We start from the raw sequence: 12317 nt of genomic DNA on the forward strand, positions 1-12317 counted from the left end.
GAAATCCAGCCAAGGGTGACTTTAAACTTCTGATCCTAAAAGTGAGAGCTTTAAGCATACTATGTTATGCAAGCGCTCTACCAGCTGACTTCCGTAGCCAGCCTTAGTCTGTTCCTTAATGACCTCATCCCTCCCCAAGCCGGGACATCGTGTATACACAACAGCAAAGAGGCTCACACACATACCCAAATGTTCCAAGTGACTAGAGCACAGCCAGGTGGGAAAAAGCTGATGCAAATCACCGGGGCCTTGTCGTCGTTGGGTACCATGATGCTCCTTGCCGGGGTCCTTGGGCCGTTGCTGTAACGAAGGGTGTCAGCAGCCCTCCTACTGGGCAGAAACCTGTCAACGTTTGATCTCTGATCACTGCCCACTGTTCTCTCCCCTGCAGTCAGAGTACCATTATGAGTACACAGCGTGCGACAGCATGGGATCCAGGTGGAGGGTCGCCGTGCCACACACCCCGGGCCTATGCACCAGCCTCCCAGACCCCGTCAAGGGCACCGAGTGCTGTAAGCAGCCTTCCTGTTCCAAGGTCTCCCTCATGCTTAGCCTTGACCTCTAACCTAAGCCTCTTGCCATCCAAGCCAGGCTCTTCCCGATAGTCAAGACATCAGGTCTTTCCCCCCAGCCCTTCTGTATTGTGAGTCAGGTGGGGAAATTTTATTTAGCCAGGAGGAGTGACACCCTTCTTTAAGCCTGGCACTTGGGAGGCAGAGGCAGGGGGATCTTTGTGAGGCAGAGGCCAGCCTGTCTACAAAGCTCCAGGACAGCCAGGACTACATAGAGAGACCCTGTCTCAACACACACACTCACACGCTCACACACACACACACACACACACACACACACACACACACACACACACCCTTCATTATTTTTTCCTGCCTGTCTGTGCATTTTCTCTTTGATCTGCACCCACCAGCCACAGCAGTCATTAGGCAATATTCAAGTTTGCTTTTGTTCTTGAAAAGGAAACCGAAGAAAACGAGGCTGTGCAGATTCAGGCTTTTAAAATGCCCTGGGCATCACTTCAGGGAGGAAGATGCTCTCCACTGTGGTTGCAAAGGAGATTAAGGGCATTCAAATTCCAGCATCAGTTTAGCCCAGAGTCTGGTTCAGGGAGCGAGCGTTCAAGAATGGATTTGACTGGGATCTGGGCAGAACTGAGGTTTAACTAACAAAAGCAAAAGAGCCATCCTCAGTCGACACAGTGGACATCAGTGAGCCCCAAGTGTATACATCAGCGCCTACTATGTGTATGTGATCATGGTGATGCACCCATGCTGTGCGAGTCCTGTCTACAGGCACTAGGGCACAGAAGTGGGAGCAGAAATTCAGTTTATCTCTTCTGCAAACCTCTCGTGATGGCAGTGTCCCCTCTTGAGCCAGTCACTTCCTGGGGGGAGCCCAGGGCCCCGAGAATACCAGTAGATAAAATGTGTGTTAGCACCATGTGAGAAATAGTCAGAATTAAGGATTCCTTGGGGGAAGAAGAGATGGCTCAGCAGTTAAGAGCACTGGCTGCTCTTCCAGATAGACCTGGGTTCGATTCCCGGCAACCACGTGGTGGCTCACAGTCATCTATAATATGATCTGATGCCCTCTACTCCATGCAGGTGTACATGCAGATAGAGCGCTCGTATACATAAAAATAAATAAGTCTCTTTTTAAAAAAGGATCCTTTAGATAAGGAGTAGCTAGGAGGACCAGAGAAGAAGTTTGGAGATGGAAAGATGGACAGACAGGGGACTAGGGCTCAGCATGAAAGCTACACAGAGAAGGCCTCTTAGGGTGGAGACGAGAAATGTGCATTGCCAGGCTGGAAAGTTAGCATCCGGAAAATTGTAGAAGGCTGAACGCCAGGCCAAAAGCTTAATGTCACAACCCGAAGGCTAAAGCTGTGCCTCTGCTGTTGTCTAATCTCTCTATAGTTCCAATCCGAGTGTATGTGCTACCAAAACAAACACTTAACTTAAAAGAGAGACTAATAGCACAAATCCTTGTTGTTAAAAGATACCTAAGGCTATACAATGAACCAAAACAGTAATCAAGAAGGCATTGCAGTGGTTTAGCAGATGCCGAGAAACTCAACTACCATGGCAGAAAAACCAGAAAGGAAGAAACAGAGGCCAGAGGATAAGGGGGAGATGAAGGCTGGTCCAGAAGGCTGGTCCAGAAGACTCAGCATCCTCCTGGCTGAAGCAGCTTCAAGGAAACAAGTTGTCAGAGATATGCCCCAAAGCCCTCCAGCAAGGCAGAGCCTACCCAAGTCTCTCTCTCTCTCTCTCTCTCTCTCTCTCTCTCTCTCTCTCTCTCTCACATACACACACACACCAAAACCAGGTCACATGTAAATGAGGCTGGTTTTGAACTACTATCCCCCCTTCCCAAGTGGTAGGATTACAGGCTAGTCACCACCTTGCCTGACTTTAAAATTTTTCTTTTTAAAAATACTAGTTTCATTGAGACTCAACTACTTTTGCTAGACTGTTTTGCTTTATTTTTTTTTAATCAAAAAAGGATCTCTGTGTAGCATTGGCTGCATAGATCTTTCTATATAGACAAGGGTGATCTTGAACTCACAACAATCCCTCCTCTGCCTCCAAAGATACCACTTCCTACATACCATAAAATTCCAGCCCTTATTGGGCAAATTTCAGGGCTGTTAGAATCTTCACAGTAACTATGTTGTTTGTTTGTTTGTTTGTTTTGGAGGGGTGTCAGGTTTTGAAACCGGGTTTCTCTGTGTAGCCTGGCTGTCCTGAAACTCAAGCCTCAGCCTCCCAAGTGCTGGAATGGAGGGTGCGCCACCACAGCCCAGCTGTTTGCAGCAACTCTTAACCACTCAAGTTTTGGGGCACTAAGAGGCTGAAAAGAAAGTTCTTAGTGATGGGCTTTCCACAGTCTCCTACCTCACCCATGGAAACCACAAATCTGCTTTCTGTCTCTATGACTTACTCCTGTGACCATTCCATATAAATATCACACAAGATGTCCCTTAGTCCCTTAGTGCTCCAGACCCCGAGATCCTGACCCTGAGGTTGGGGTTTCAGGCTGCCTTCAACCCCTTCACTCCTCCAGAGACCGCCGTGATCTCAGCACTCCGTCCCTTGTCCCTGCCCTGCTTTTCAGCTTTCTCTTGCAATGCCGGGGAATTTCTGGATATGAAGGACCAGTCCTGCAAGCCCTGCGCGGAGGGCCGCTACTCCCTTGGCACGGGCATCCGGTTTGATGAGTGGGATGAACTGCCTCACGGCTTTGCTAGCCTCTCGGCCAACTTGGAAGTTGATGACAGCGTCTCGGAGTCCACTGAGAACTGCACTTCGTGAGTCTGGGAAACAGCACACAAGCCTCCTGGGGAAGGGGCTGAGGGGCACTCTGGGTGGTGTTCCGTGGTGCTCCTGAGGCTGGAGGGAGGAGGACGCCACCCTCCCTGAAGGGGAGGGCAGGAGTGGACCTGCGACCTGGACCCATTCTTTCCTAAGCTTACCCCTGACTGACAGACATCCGGGAGATGTCTGTCCCTTAGTGGTCCAGAAATAGAGGCAGGCAGATGAAGGACAATAAGCATCCAATGGCCTACCAGGTTTTAAAAACAAAGCAAAACAACAACAACAAAAAATAATTGTATTTTCTCTGTGGAATCTTGAGTCACCGTATAAACTTCATCAACCTGATAAGAACACAGTATTGGTTGTATCTCTGGCTTTGGTGCCAAACTTCTTTTTTTTCCCCTTCTCTTTTTGATACAGAGGTTCTCTGAGCCATGGCTGTCTGGACTCGCTTTGTAGACCAGGCTGGCCTGGAACTCACAGAGATCTGCCTACCTCTGCCTCCCCAGTGCTGGAACTAAAGGCTTGTGTCACCACACCCAGCTGGTGCCAAACTTCTAAAACTGGTTTTGCCTGACATGTTGTTGTGGGTTTGGGGATGACAGAGCTTTGGCTCAGGGGAGGGGGACCTCCCCTATCAGTGGACTGGGGAAGGATCATGGGAGAAGAAGGGGGGGGGGATTGGGTGGGGACAAGGAAGGGGGCTACAGCTGGGACACAAAGAGAATAAACTGTAATTAATAAAAAAAAAAATAAAGGAAAAAAGTAAAAAAAGAGAGAGAGAGCGTGAGCTTTGGCTCATGAATGAGATCCTCTGAAGCCCTTGAGATCTCACGTGTTAGTTACTTTTCTATCGCCACAGAGCAGACATTTAATCTTCTGGGTTTCTGCATTTGTTTGTTTGTTTGTTTTTATTGAGAAAAGCTCTCTGCTTTCTGTCTGTCCTGGAACTCATGTATACCAGGCTGGACTGGAACTCACAATTATCCACTTGCCTCTGCATCCTAAGTGCTAGAATTAAAGACATGCACCACCATGCCCAGCCAATCATCCAATTTTAATATTACTTTAGAGTTCAAGTTTATATACCATAATCATTTATCAAAATAACATGGGGGGGGGGCAGAGCTAGAGAAGATACGAGTGAGAAGCGGAGGGACACTCTGTGGCTTAAAATAGTCTGGCTCCCATCCTCTGTCGTTTGACCTGGGAGAAGATGCAGAGCATTCATCTGTCCACTCCGTCACTCTCCAACCCAGGAAGAAGAAGGTGCCACCTCCCTCTGGGGACTGCAGTGACAGGGATAGAAATCATTATCCCTCATTGAGGCAGGGTGCACGTGGATGAATAACAACTTCGTTTTCGAGGCACAGACCATCCTGGAGCTTGGATCTTAAGGCATTCAGAGACATCCCTAGGAGGGAGAGAGAGGATTGCTCCTCAGTAGAAATGGTCTTCAGGAGAGATTTTTAAAGCCAGCAACTGAAGCCACGAGTGGTGGCACACACCTGAATCACAGCGCTCTGGGAGGCAGAGGCAGGCAGATACCTATGAGTTCTGAGCAGCCTGGTCTACAAAGAGAGGTCAGGAACACAGCCAAGGTTACACAGAGAAATGTTGGGGGAGGGAAAAGACTCACTTCCTGGGAGCTGACGAGATGGCTCAGTGGTTAAGGGGCCTTTTTGTTCTTGCAAAGGACCTGAGTTTGGTTCCCTGCACCCATATGATAGCTTACAACTGTCTGTAACCCAGTGACCAGTGACCTCTTCTGACATCTATGGGTACTGCACATACATGGAGTGCTAATATATATGAGGCAAAACACTCATATACATAAAATTTTAAAAAATATATTTCCCAGCTGATTCTATATTATGTTTGTCAAGTTGACTCTTAAAACTAACCAGCACAGCAGAGAATAAGGTGTGATGGCTATTAGTGGATGAGAAGGAGCAGAAGGCCAAATACTGTAACTGTAAACAAGCATGAAAGAAAAACAGCAGGCTGGCGGTGTTCCACGTCTTTAATCCTAGCACTCGAGAAGTAGAGGCAGGGGGATCTCTGAGTTTAGGGCCAGGCTGGTCTAGAGAGTGAGTTCCAAGACAGCCAGGACTACACAAAGAAAAACCCTGTCAAGGAAGGGAGGAAGAAGAAAAGAAGGAAGGAAGGGGGGAAAGGAGGGAGGGAGGGAAAGAAAGAAAGAAAGAAAGAAAGAAAGAAAGAAAGAAAGAAAGAAAGAAAGAAGAAAGAAAAAGAAAGAAGAAAAAATAGACATTTAAAAAGCACAAAATTAAAAATGTATCAGATCACAGGTGACTTTCCTAAGGCTATTCTAATCTTGGTCCTCAGTTTTCTCATTTTAAAATGATGTTAAAGCTAAGTGTGGAGGCGTGCACCTTTAATCCCAGCTTCCAAGAGGCAGAAGCAGGTGGACCTCCGAGTTCAGCAGCTGACTGGCTTCCACAGTGAGTGCCAGGCACAGTAGGGATACATAGTGAGACTATCTCATAGTGGCACTAAAAACAGTACTGTTCTTGTTTTGTTTCTCGAGACCGGGTTTCTCTGTGTAGCCCTGGCTGTCCTGGAATTCACTCTGTAGACCAGGCTGGCCTTGAACTCGCAGAGATGCAGGGATCATTATCTTCCAAGTTCTGGGATTAAAGGCATGTGCCAGCACACCTGGGTAATGGTACTGTTGTTCTTAAAGACTGTGGTACTGACGAAATAAGAGTGTACATGTGAAAGCTGTATCCAGGTGTTCTGGCACATGGCTCTGATGCCAGCACTTGGAACACTGGGGTAGGAGGATAGAGAGTTTCAGGCCTGGGCCACATAGTGTGGCTCCTCCTTAAGAAAACAAAGGTAGGCTGGACAGGTGGCTCGGTACTTAAGAACACCGACTATTCCTCTAAAGAACTTCTAGGGTCCACGTGGTGGCTCACAACTGTCTGTAACTCCAGTTCTAGGGGATCCAGTGTCCTGACCTCTGCAGGCACCAGGCACACATGTGGCGCACAGAGATACATGCAAACAAAACACCCATACACATAAAATAAATACACCTGAAAGAATGGGGGGGGGGTGAGGCAGTATTTCTCCGGTTGTCCTGGCTCTCCCTCTGTCGTCAGGGTTGACCTCAAACTCCCAGAGACCCACCCGCATCTGCCTCCCTAGTGCTGGGATTAAAGGTGTGTACCACCACTACCCCGCAAGAATTTTTAAAAAGGAAGCAAAGGCTTAGAGTGTACAGCTTGGTGGTACTGCCTAGGCCTAGCATGTTCAAGGACTCGGGTCCAATCCCAGATCTAGAGCCAAGCCTTTGGCGATAGAAATCAGTCAAGTATGTTGTCATTGCGGGATGCGAAGTGTCTTCACCGAGGACAACACTAGCAAACACCAGAACTGTGATGCATTATGACATCCTTTTCGTCATTCGTCAAGCCCCAAGCATTATTTGTACCTGATGATGCCGTGGGGTACACAGCATTAAATGTCTCCTTCAACAAGGGAATCGACGCCGCTAGGTTAGGTGGGTCACTCTGGAAGAATTTGGTTTGTTTCCATTTTCACAATAATACTGACTGTTGCCAGGTAGGGTTGGTGCACGTCTTTAATCCCAGCCGTTGGGAGGCAGAGGCAGGCAGATCTCTAAGTCTGAGGCCAGCCTGGCCTACAGCCAGAGCTACGCAGAGAAAGCCTGCCTGGAAAAACAAACAAACAAACAAGCAAACAACAGTACTGACTGTTGAGCTTTCAAGGCTATGTGGTTGGCGCAGACACAGTGGGGAACCCTTCGGGCTGGCTTAAGTTCCCTTAATGGCCATTGTTAACCTGCTGCGAGTCTTGATCTAGTCTCGTGTAAAAAAAAAAAAATCAATTTGCCCTCTTCTCACATCATCTCTTTGATCCCTTGAAGTCCTTGGGTGCCAGGCTGAGAGCTGGAGACTGGAGCGTATGCGTGGGGTGGGGGTACATTATTATGCAAGTCAAGGTTGGTTTCTATCCCCTCAGAAACCACAGGCTAGCCAGGAAAACAGGCCAATGGAGAATTAAAGTATGGCCAGAAGAAGACACCAGAATGCAAGAAAACATACATTAGAAAATATGCATAATTTCACGAGCAACCAAGGAAGTGAGATTAAAGCCCAATTAGACTCTGAACTCCCTACTACATCATACGGCGACTATTCCCCATCACGTCACATGGCAACCATAAAGTCAGTTAGTTCCCAATCTGGAGAGGCCATGGGCACATCTTGCCTGGCAGTTCAGTACTGTAGTGTTCCGGGTTTACTGCTGGGTAATACTGCAGTAAATAGGCTTTTCTTCCCTAACAAAAACCTGCTTAGCATCTTTTAGTTCTTTGAAAGCTATACTGTATTGTATTTTTTAAGCTGTGTGGTAGATAGGCATATACTCATTCTAGCATAGTTCATATACATAGTTCTTAAATGGCTGATAATACATTAAAATTTTAAGGTTGAGTGGAATTATGGAAAGAAACAGACAGCACTCAGGGCATTCTTGTAGAAGCAGATAAAGTCAAGGGAGACTCTTTTTTTTTTTTTTTTTTTTTTTTTTTTACGGGGTGTCACTATGTATCCCTGGCTGATTTGGAACTCATTGTGTCAACCAGAATGGCCTTGAATTTACAAAGCTCCACCTGCCTCTGCCTCTGAATTACTGGAATTAAAGGTGTGCACAGCCATGCTTGACACAGGATGACTTCTTAACATCTATTTATCTGTCTGTCTGTCTGATTATTATTTATTATAAGATTGGAGGAAGAATTAAAGAGGAGAAGGAAAAAAATTTGTTCGAGGATGAGGGCAAGGCCAGGCGTAGAGGAAGTTTGGCATAGGAACTGAGAGAAACCCTATAGGTTTGCTATAGAAAGTGTAGGTAGGAATGTGCATGTGTCCCAAGAGCAACATGGAGTCATCTCAAAGGTTTAGAGCGCTGAAGCGGTTTGCTCATGTTTTTCTTCTGGATGTTTCCAATCGTAGTGCGGCAAGGGATTGGAGGAAGCAGGGCCAGACACAAAATGAGTTTAAAGGCTATTCAGGAGATAGTGTGGTGGGGAGTGAGGGTCCAGGAGGATAGGATGAGCCTGAACAGACAAGACAAGACTGAACATCTCTGGTTCTCCTGCCATCCCTTTCTGATAAAAGCAGTATACATGTAGCAATGTAAAGTGTGTGTTTCTGGAAAAACAAGTGGGATTAGACTGGACGAAGTTCTGAGTTCTCAAGGATGCGTTCATTTATGGATTCTGACAACTTTGGGGCGGAGCAGGTCTGAACTTGAATCCCAGGCTTGTCACTTAAAGTCTTCATGATATTGGTCAAGGTACTCTCCAAGCCTGTTTTCTCATCTATTCAATAGCTCTTCCTTTTACTGATGAACATAAATCCTGAATATGAAGCACGTAGTTCAATAGCTAATTGATGGAAAGCTTCCAGTGCCCATTTTACCTGCCATCTACCTCCAGCCCAGTTTTATGAAGCATGGAGGCACACCCAAACGTCTTTTTCTTGTTGGCTGTGCCTTAGGCCCCTTGATCTACCTCAGAGTACCTGTTGTTACCCTCGCCCTGAGCATGCCTTTCTTAGTTACAGTTCTGTTACTATGAAGTGACACCATGACCAAGGCAACTCTTTTTTTTTTTTTTTCCTGAGACAGAGTTTCTTTGTGTAGCCATGGCTGTCCTAGAACTAGCTCTGTTGACCAGGATGGCCTCAAACTCACAGATATCCACCGGCCTCTGCCTCCCAAGTGCTGGAATTAAGGGTATGCATCACCACCACCCAACCAAGACAACTGTTAAAAGAAAGTATTTAATTGGAGGAATTGCTTAGTCCACGAATAACATGATGGGAAGCAGACAGGCACAGCATTGGAGCAGTGGCCAGGAGCTTTACATTCTGATCTGAAGGCAGAGGGGGCCGGGACTAGCCTGGCATGGGCTTTTGAAACCTCTAAGCTCACCCCTCCAACAAAGCCACACCTCCTAATCCTTGCAAAACAGTTCTGCTAACCTGGGCCCAAACATTTAAATATATGAGTCTCTGGGGGCCATGCTTATTCAAACTACCACAAGGTCCAAGCTTCAGCATCTGACTCCTAAGTCTGGAATTCCCCAGAAGCCCTAACAGGAGAACATGGAACCCAACACATAGCACAAAGCCTTGTGAGAGGCACTGTTGCCATAGCGCCTGGTCCTTCTTCCTTCACAGGTCCAAGTGGGTTCCCCGGGGAGACTACATCGCCTCCAACACAGATGAATGCACAGCCACACTCATGTACGCCGTCAACCTAAAGCAGTCTGGCACGGTTAACTTCGAATACTACTACCCGGACTCCAGCATCATCTTTGAGTTTTTTGTAAGCTTTTAGCTGGGAGGGACAGAAGAAAGGGAGAAAGGGTGGAGGGGGAGGTGTCCAGACTCCCTGAGGCTCAGATTCATTTGTAAGGATCGATCACAAGTGTAGCAATGTTTGGGAGGGTTTTTTTTTTTTACGGGTTTTCCCTCTAGAGAAAACTGTGAGCAAAATGAGCTGAGGCCTGGGGAGCTGAGGAGAAAGGCCGCAAGGTGAAGGACACTGAGGTGGGGAGGACAGAGCCTGTGAAATTCCTAAATGTTTCATCCTGTTCAGGCTTGTTATGACATGCAAGTGGCAGAGCTGCAAATTTGTTCTCTGAAGTCAATGTTCAGACATTGCTGTATGTAGCTTGTGTGTTCTCGGTCTGGTCCTGGAGGGGACTGGCTGCTCCTCTCCCGGGAGAACGGTGTTGTAGAGCATCACCCAGTGTGGATCGAGGCCCTCATTTCCTCAGGAGCCTCTCCTCTCCTCCCAAACCCCTTCTGCCTCAGGTCCAGAATGACCAGTGCCAGCCCAATACTGATGACTCCAGGTGGATGAAAACTACAGAGAAAGGATGGGAATTCCACAGCGTGAGTATCACACCAGCTGTCCCTGTCCCCAGGGTTCCCAGAGGAGGAGCCAAGGGCCCTAAAGGACAGCTTCTGCTCCAGTGCCCGTGAAGGAGGGAGTCTGAGGTGTGTAAGATGCAGTGATTCCTCACCTCATGGCTGCTGAATCAGCTCAGTTTGCCCTTGTGGCTTCATCCCAGAAGCCAGAGCTTTCCAGCTTTGCGATGCGTTTCCTGGAAAACCAGAGAAGAATGAGCAAATGGCACTCTCCCTTACTGCCAGTCCCTTCTGGTCCTGTTATGATCTCTCCATAAGAGATGCTTGTAGTCTATATGATGCAGGGATCATACATGGAGGATCAGGGAAGCATGGGAGAGGGTTAGAAAGACAAAGCTTCAGAAAGCCGAGCTGAAGAAGATGAAGGAAAAGGTCAGGATAGACTCTGCCTGCTCAGCAGAGGACCAACGAGGCAAGATAGCAATGCCCGTTTTTGTGATGAATTAACAGTGACTTCATGTCTTTTTAGGTTGAGCTAAATAGAGGCAATAACGTCCTCTATTGGAGAACCACAGCTTTCTCAGTGTGGTCCAAAGTGTCCAAGCCTGTGCTTGTTAGAAACATCGCCATAACAGGTACAGAGAGTGGGCTTGGATCTGGGTTCTGCTGCTGGCTTCCAGGACTCTTGGCTTCTAGGGGAGAGCAGGCACTGGTTCCCAGGGCCCTGATGTTTGGACTCAAGCTTTCACTTTCTCTACCATTCTTTCTCCCTAGGGGTGGCCTACACCTCAGAGTGTTTCCCCTGCAAGCCCGGCACCTACGCCTCCAAGCAGGGCTCCCCTTTCTGCAAGCTTTGTCCAGCCAACTCTTACTCAAATAAAGGAGAAACCTCTTGTCATCCATGTGATGCTGACAAATACTCAGGTACTATTTTTGAGGGCAGGGTATGGGGAAAGTGAGGTACCACTGAACGCACAAAAGAAACCAGGAGACCCATCCTATTAGCCCACTGAAGACAGTAATTCTTTGTTGTTGTTATTGTTTGTTGGTTTGCTTCCTGGCTTTAACCTCAGTATGTAGCAGAGGCACAGAGGCTAGCTTTGAATTCCTTCCTGTTTGTTTGTTTGTTTGTTTTAGACAAGGTCATACTGTGTAGCCCTGACTGCTTGACACTCGATCTGTAGACCACACTGGCCTTGAACACACAGAGATCCACCTGCATCTGGCTCCTGAGTGCAGGAATTAAAAGGTGTGTGCCACCAGGCCCAGCTTGACTTTGCATGTCTGTTCCCTCTGTCTTTACCTTCCAAGTGCTGAGATTATAGGCAAATGCCACCATGCCTAATAGTTAAAAAAAATTACCATACTTAATCTATAAAAACCGAGAGACTGTATTGACAAGCACAAACTTTTCAATTTTTTTATGACAAATAGTAATCACTTATGTATTGATGAACCAGCCTGCCTCCATTTTGGGTTTGAAAACCCTTTTATAATCTAGACATACTAGGTTCTTTCCTGTTTATGGTTAAATCTCTGCTTCTTGAAGACTAGGCTATCCTCCCACCTGTAACCTTAACTACAAATGGCTCTGTTCTTGCCTGTTCCAGGAAATGCAACCATGTCTTTATTTCAAAAAGTTGTTCTGACTACCTTGAAATCCTCATCTTGCTCTTGTCCAGTGCTGACCTCTGACTTAGGGAGAGGCAGCCCGTGTACAAAAAAATTTTTTAAACGCTGGTTTTGATTAATTTGGCCATGATCATTTGGGAAAGTGGTCTTTCTCCTTAAATCTTTGGGGATAACAGTATGTGTGATAAAATGTGATATTTCAATACATGCCTACCTTGAATGATCAAATCAGGCTACCAGCATAACCATCTTGACAACACAGGCTGAAGAAGGGAGTTAGGATCTTTCACCAGTCTAAGTAGAATCCACTGGACACAAAGCAGGCTTTTTTACTTTCTTTCTTGCTTGCTTTTTTTTTTCACTTCTTTCTTTTTCTTTCTTTCTTTCTTTCTTTCTTTCTTTCTTTCTTTCTTTCTTT

General features: G+C 46.8%; 1 protein-coding gene across 2 annotated transcripts in view; it reads left to right on the forward strand.

Moving 5' to 3' along the window:
• Positions 1 to 391: 391 nt before the first annotated feature.
• The window catches only part of Elapor1 (endosome-lysosome associated apoptosis and autophagy regulator 1), a gene marked incomplete at its 5' end in the record, with an annotated part of 32520 nt that continues 20594 nt past the window's right edge, over positions 392 to 12317 (forward strand). For both annotated transcript variants that reach the window (XM_055619209.1, XM_055619210.1), the window contains 6 exon segments: positions 392 to 512; positions 3136 to 3328; positions 9572 to 9719; positions 10211 to 10291; positions 10797 to 10902; positions 11042 to 11191. In XM_055619209.1, coding sequence (XP_055475184.1) covers positions 392 to 512; positions 3136 to 3328; positions 9572 to 9719; positions 10211 to 10291; positions 10797 to 10902; positions 11042 to 11191 — 799 coding nt within the window.

This window comes from Psammomys obesus, unplaced genomic scaffold, assembly GCF_907164565.1.
Source record: "Psammomys obesus unplaced genomic scaffold, mPsaObe1.curated_primary_1811, whole genome shotgun sequence".
Classification (NCBI taxonomy): Eukaryota; Metazoa; Chordata; class Mammalia; order Rodentia; family Muridae; genus Psammomys; species Psammomys obesus.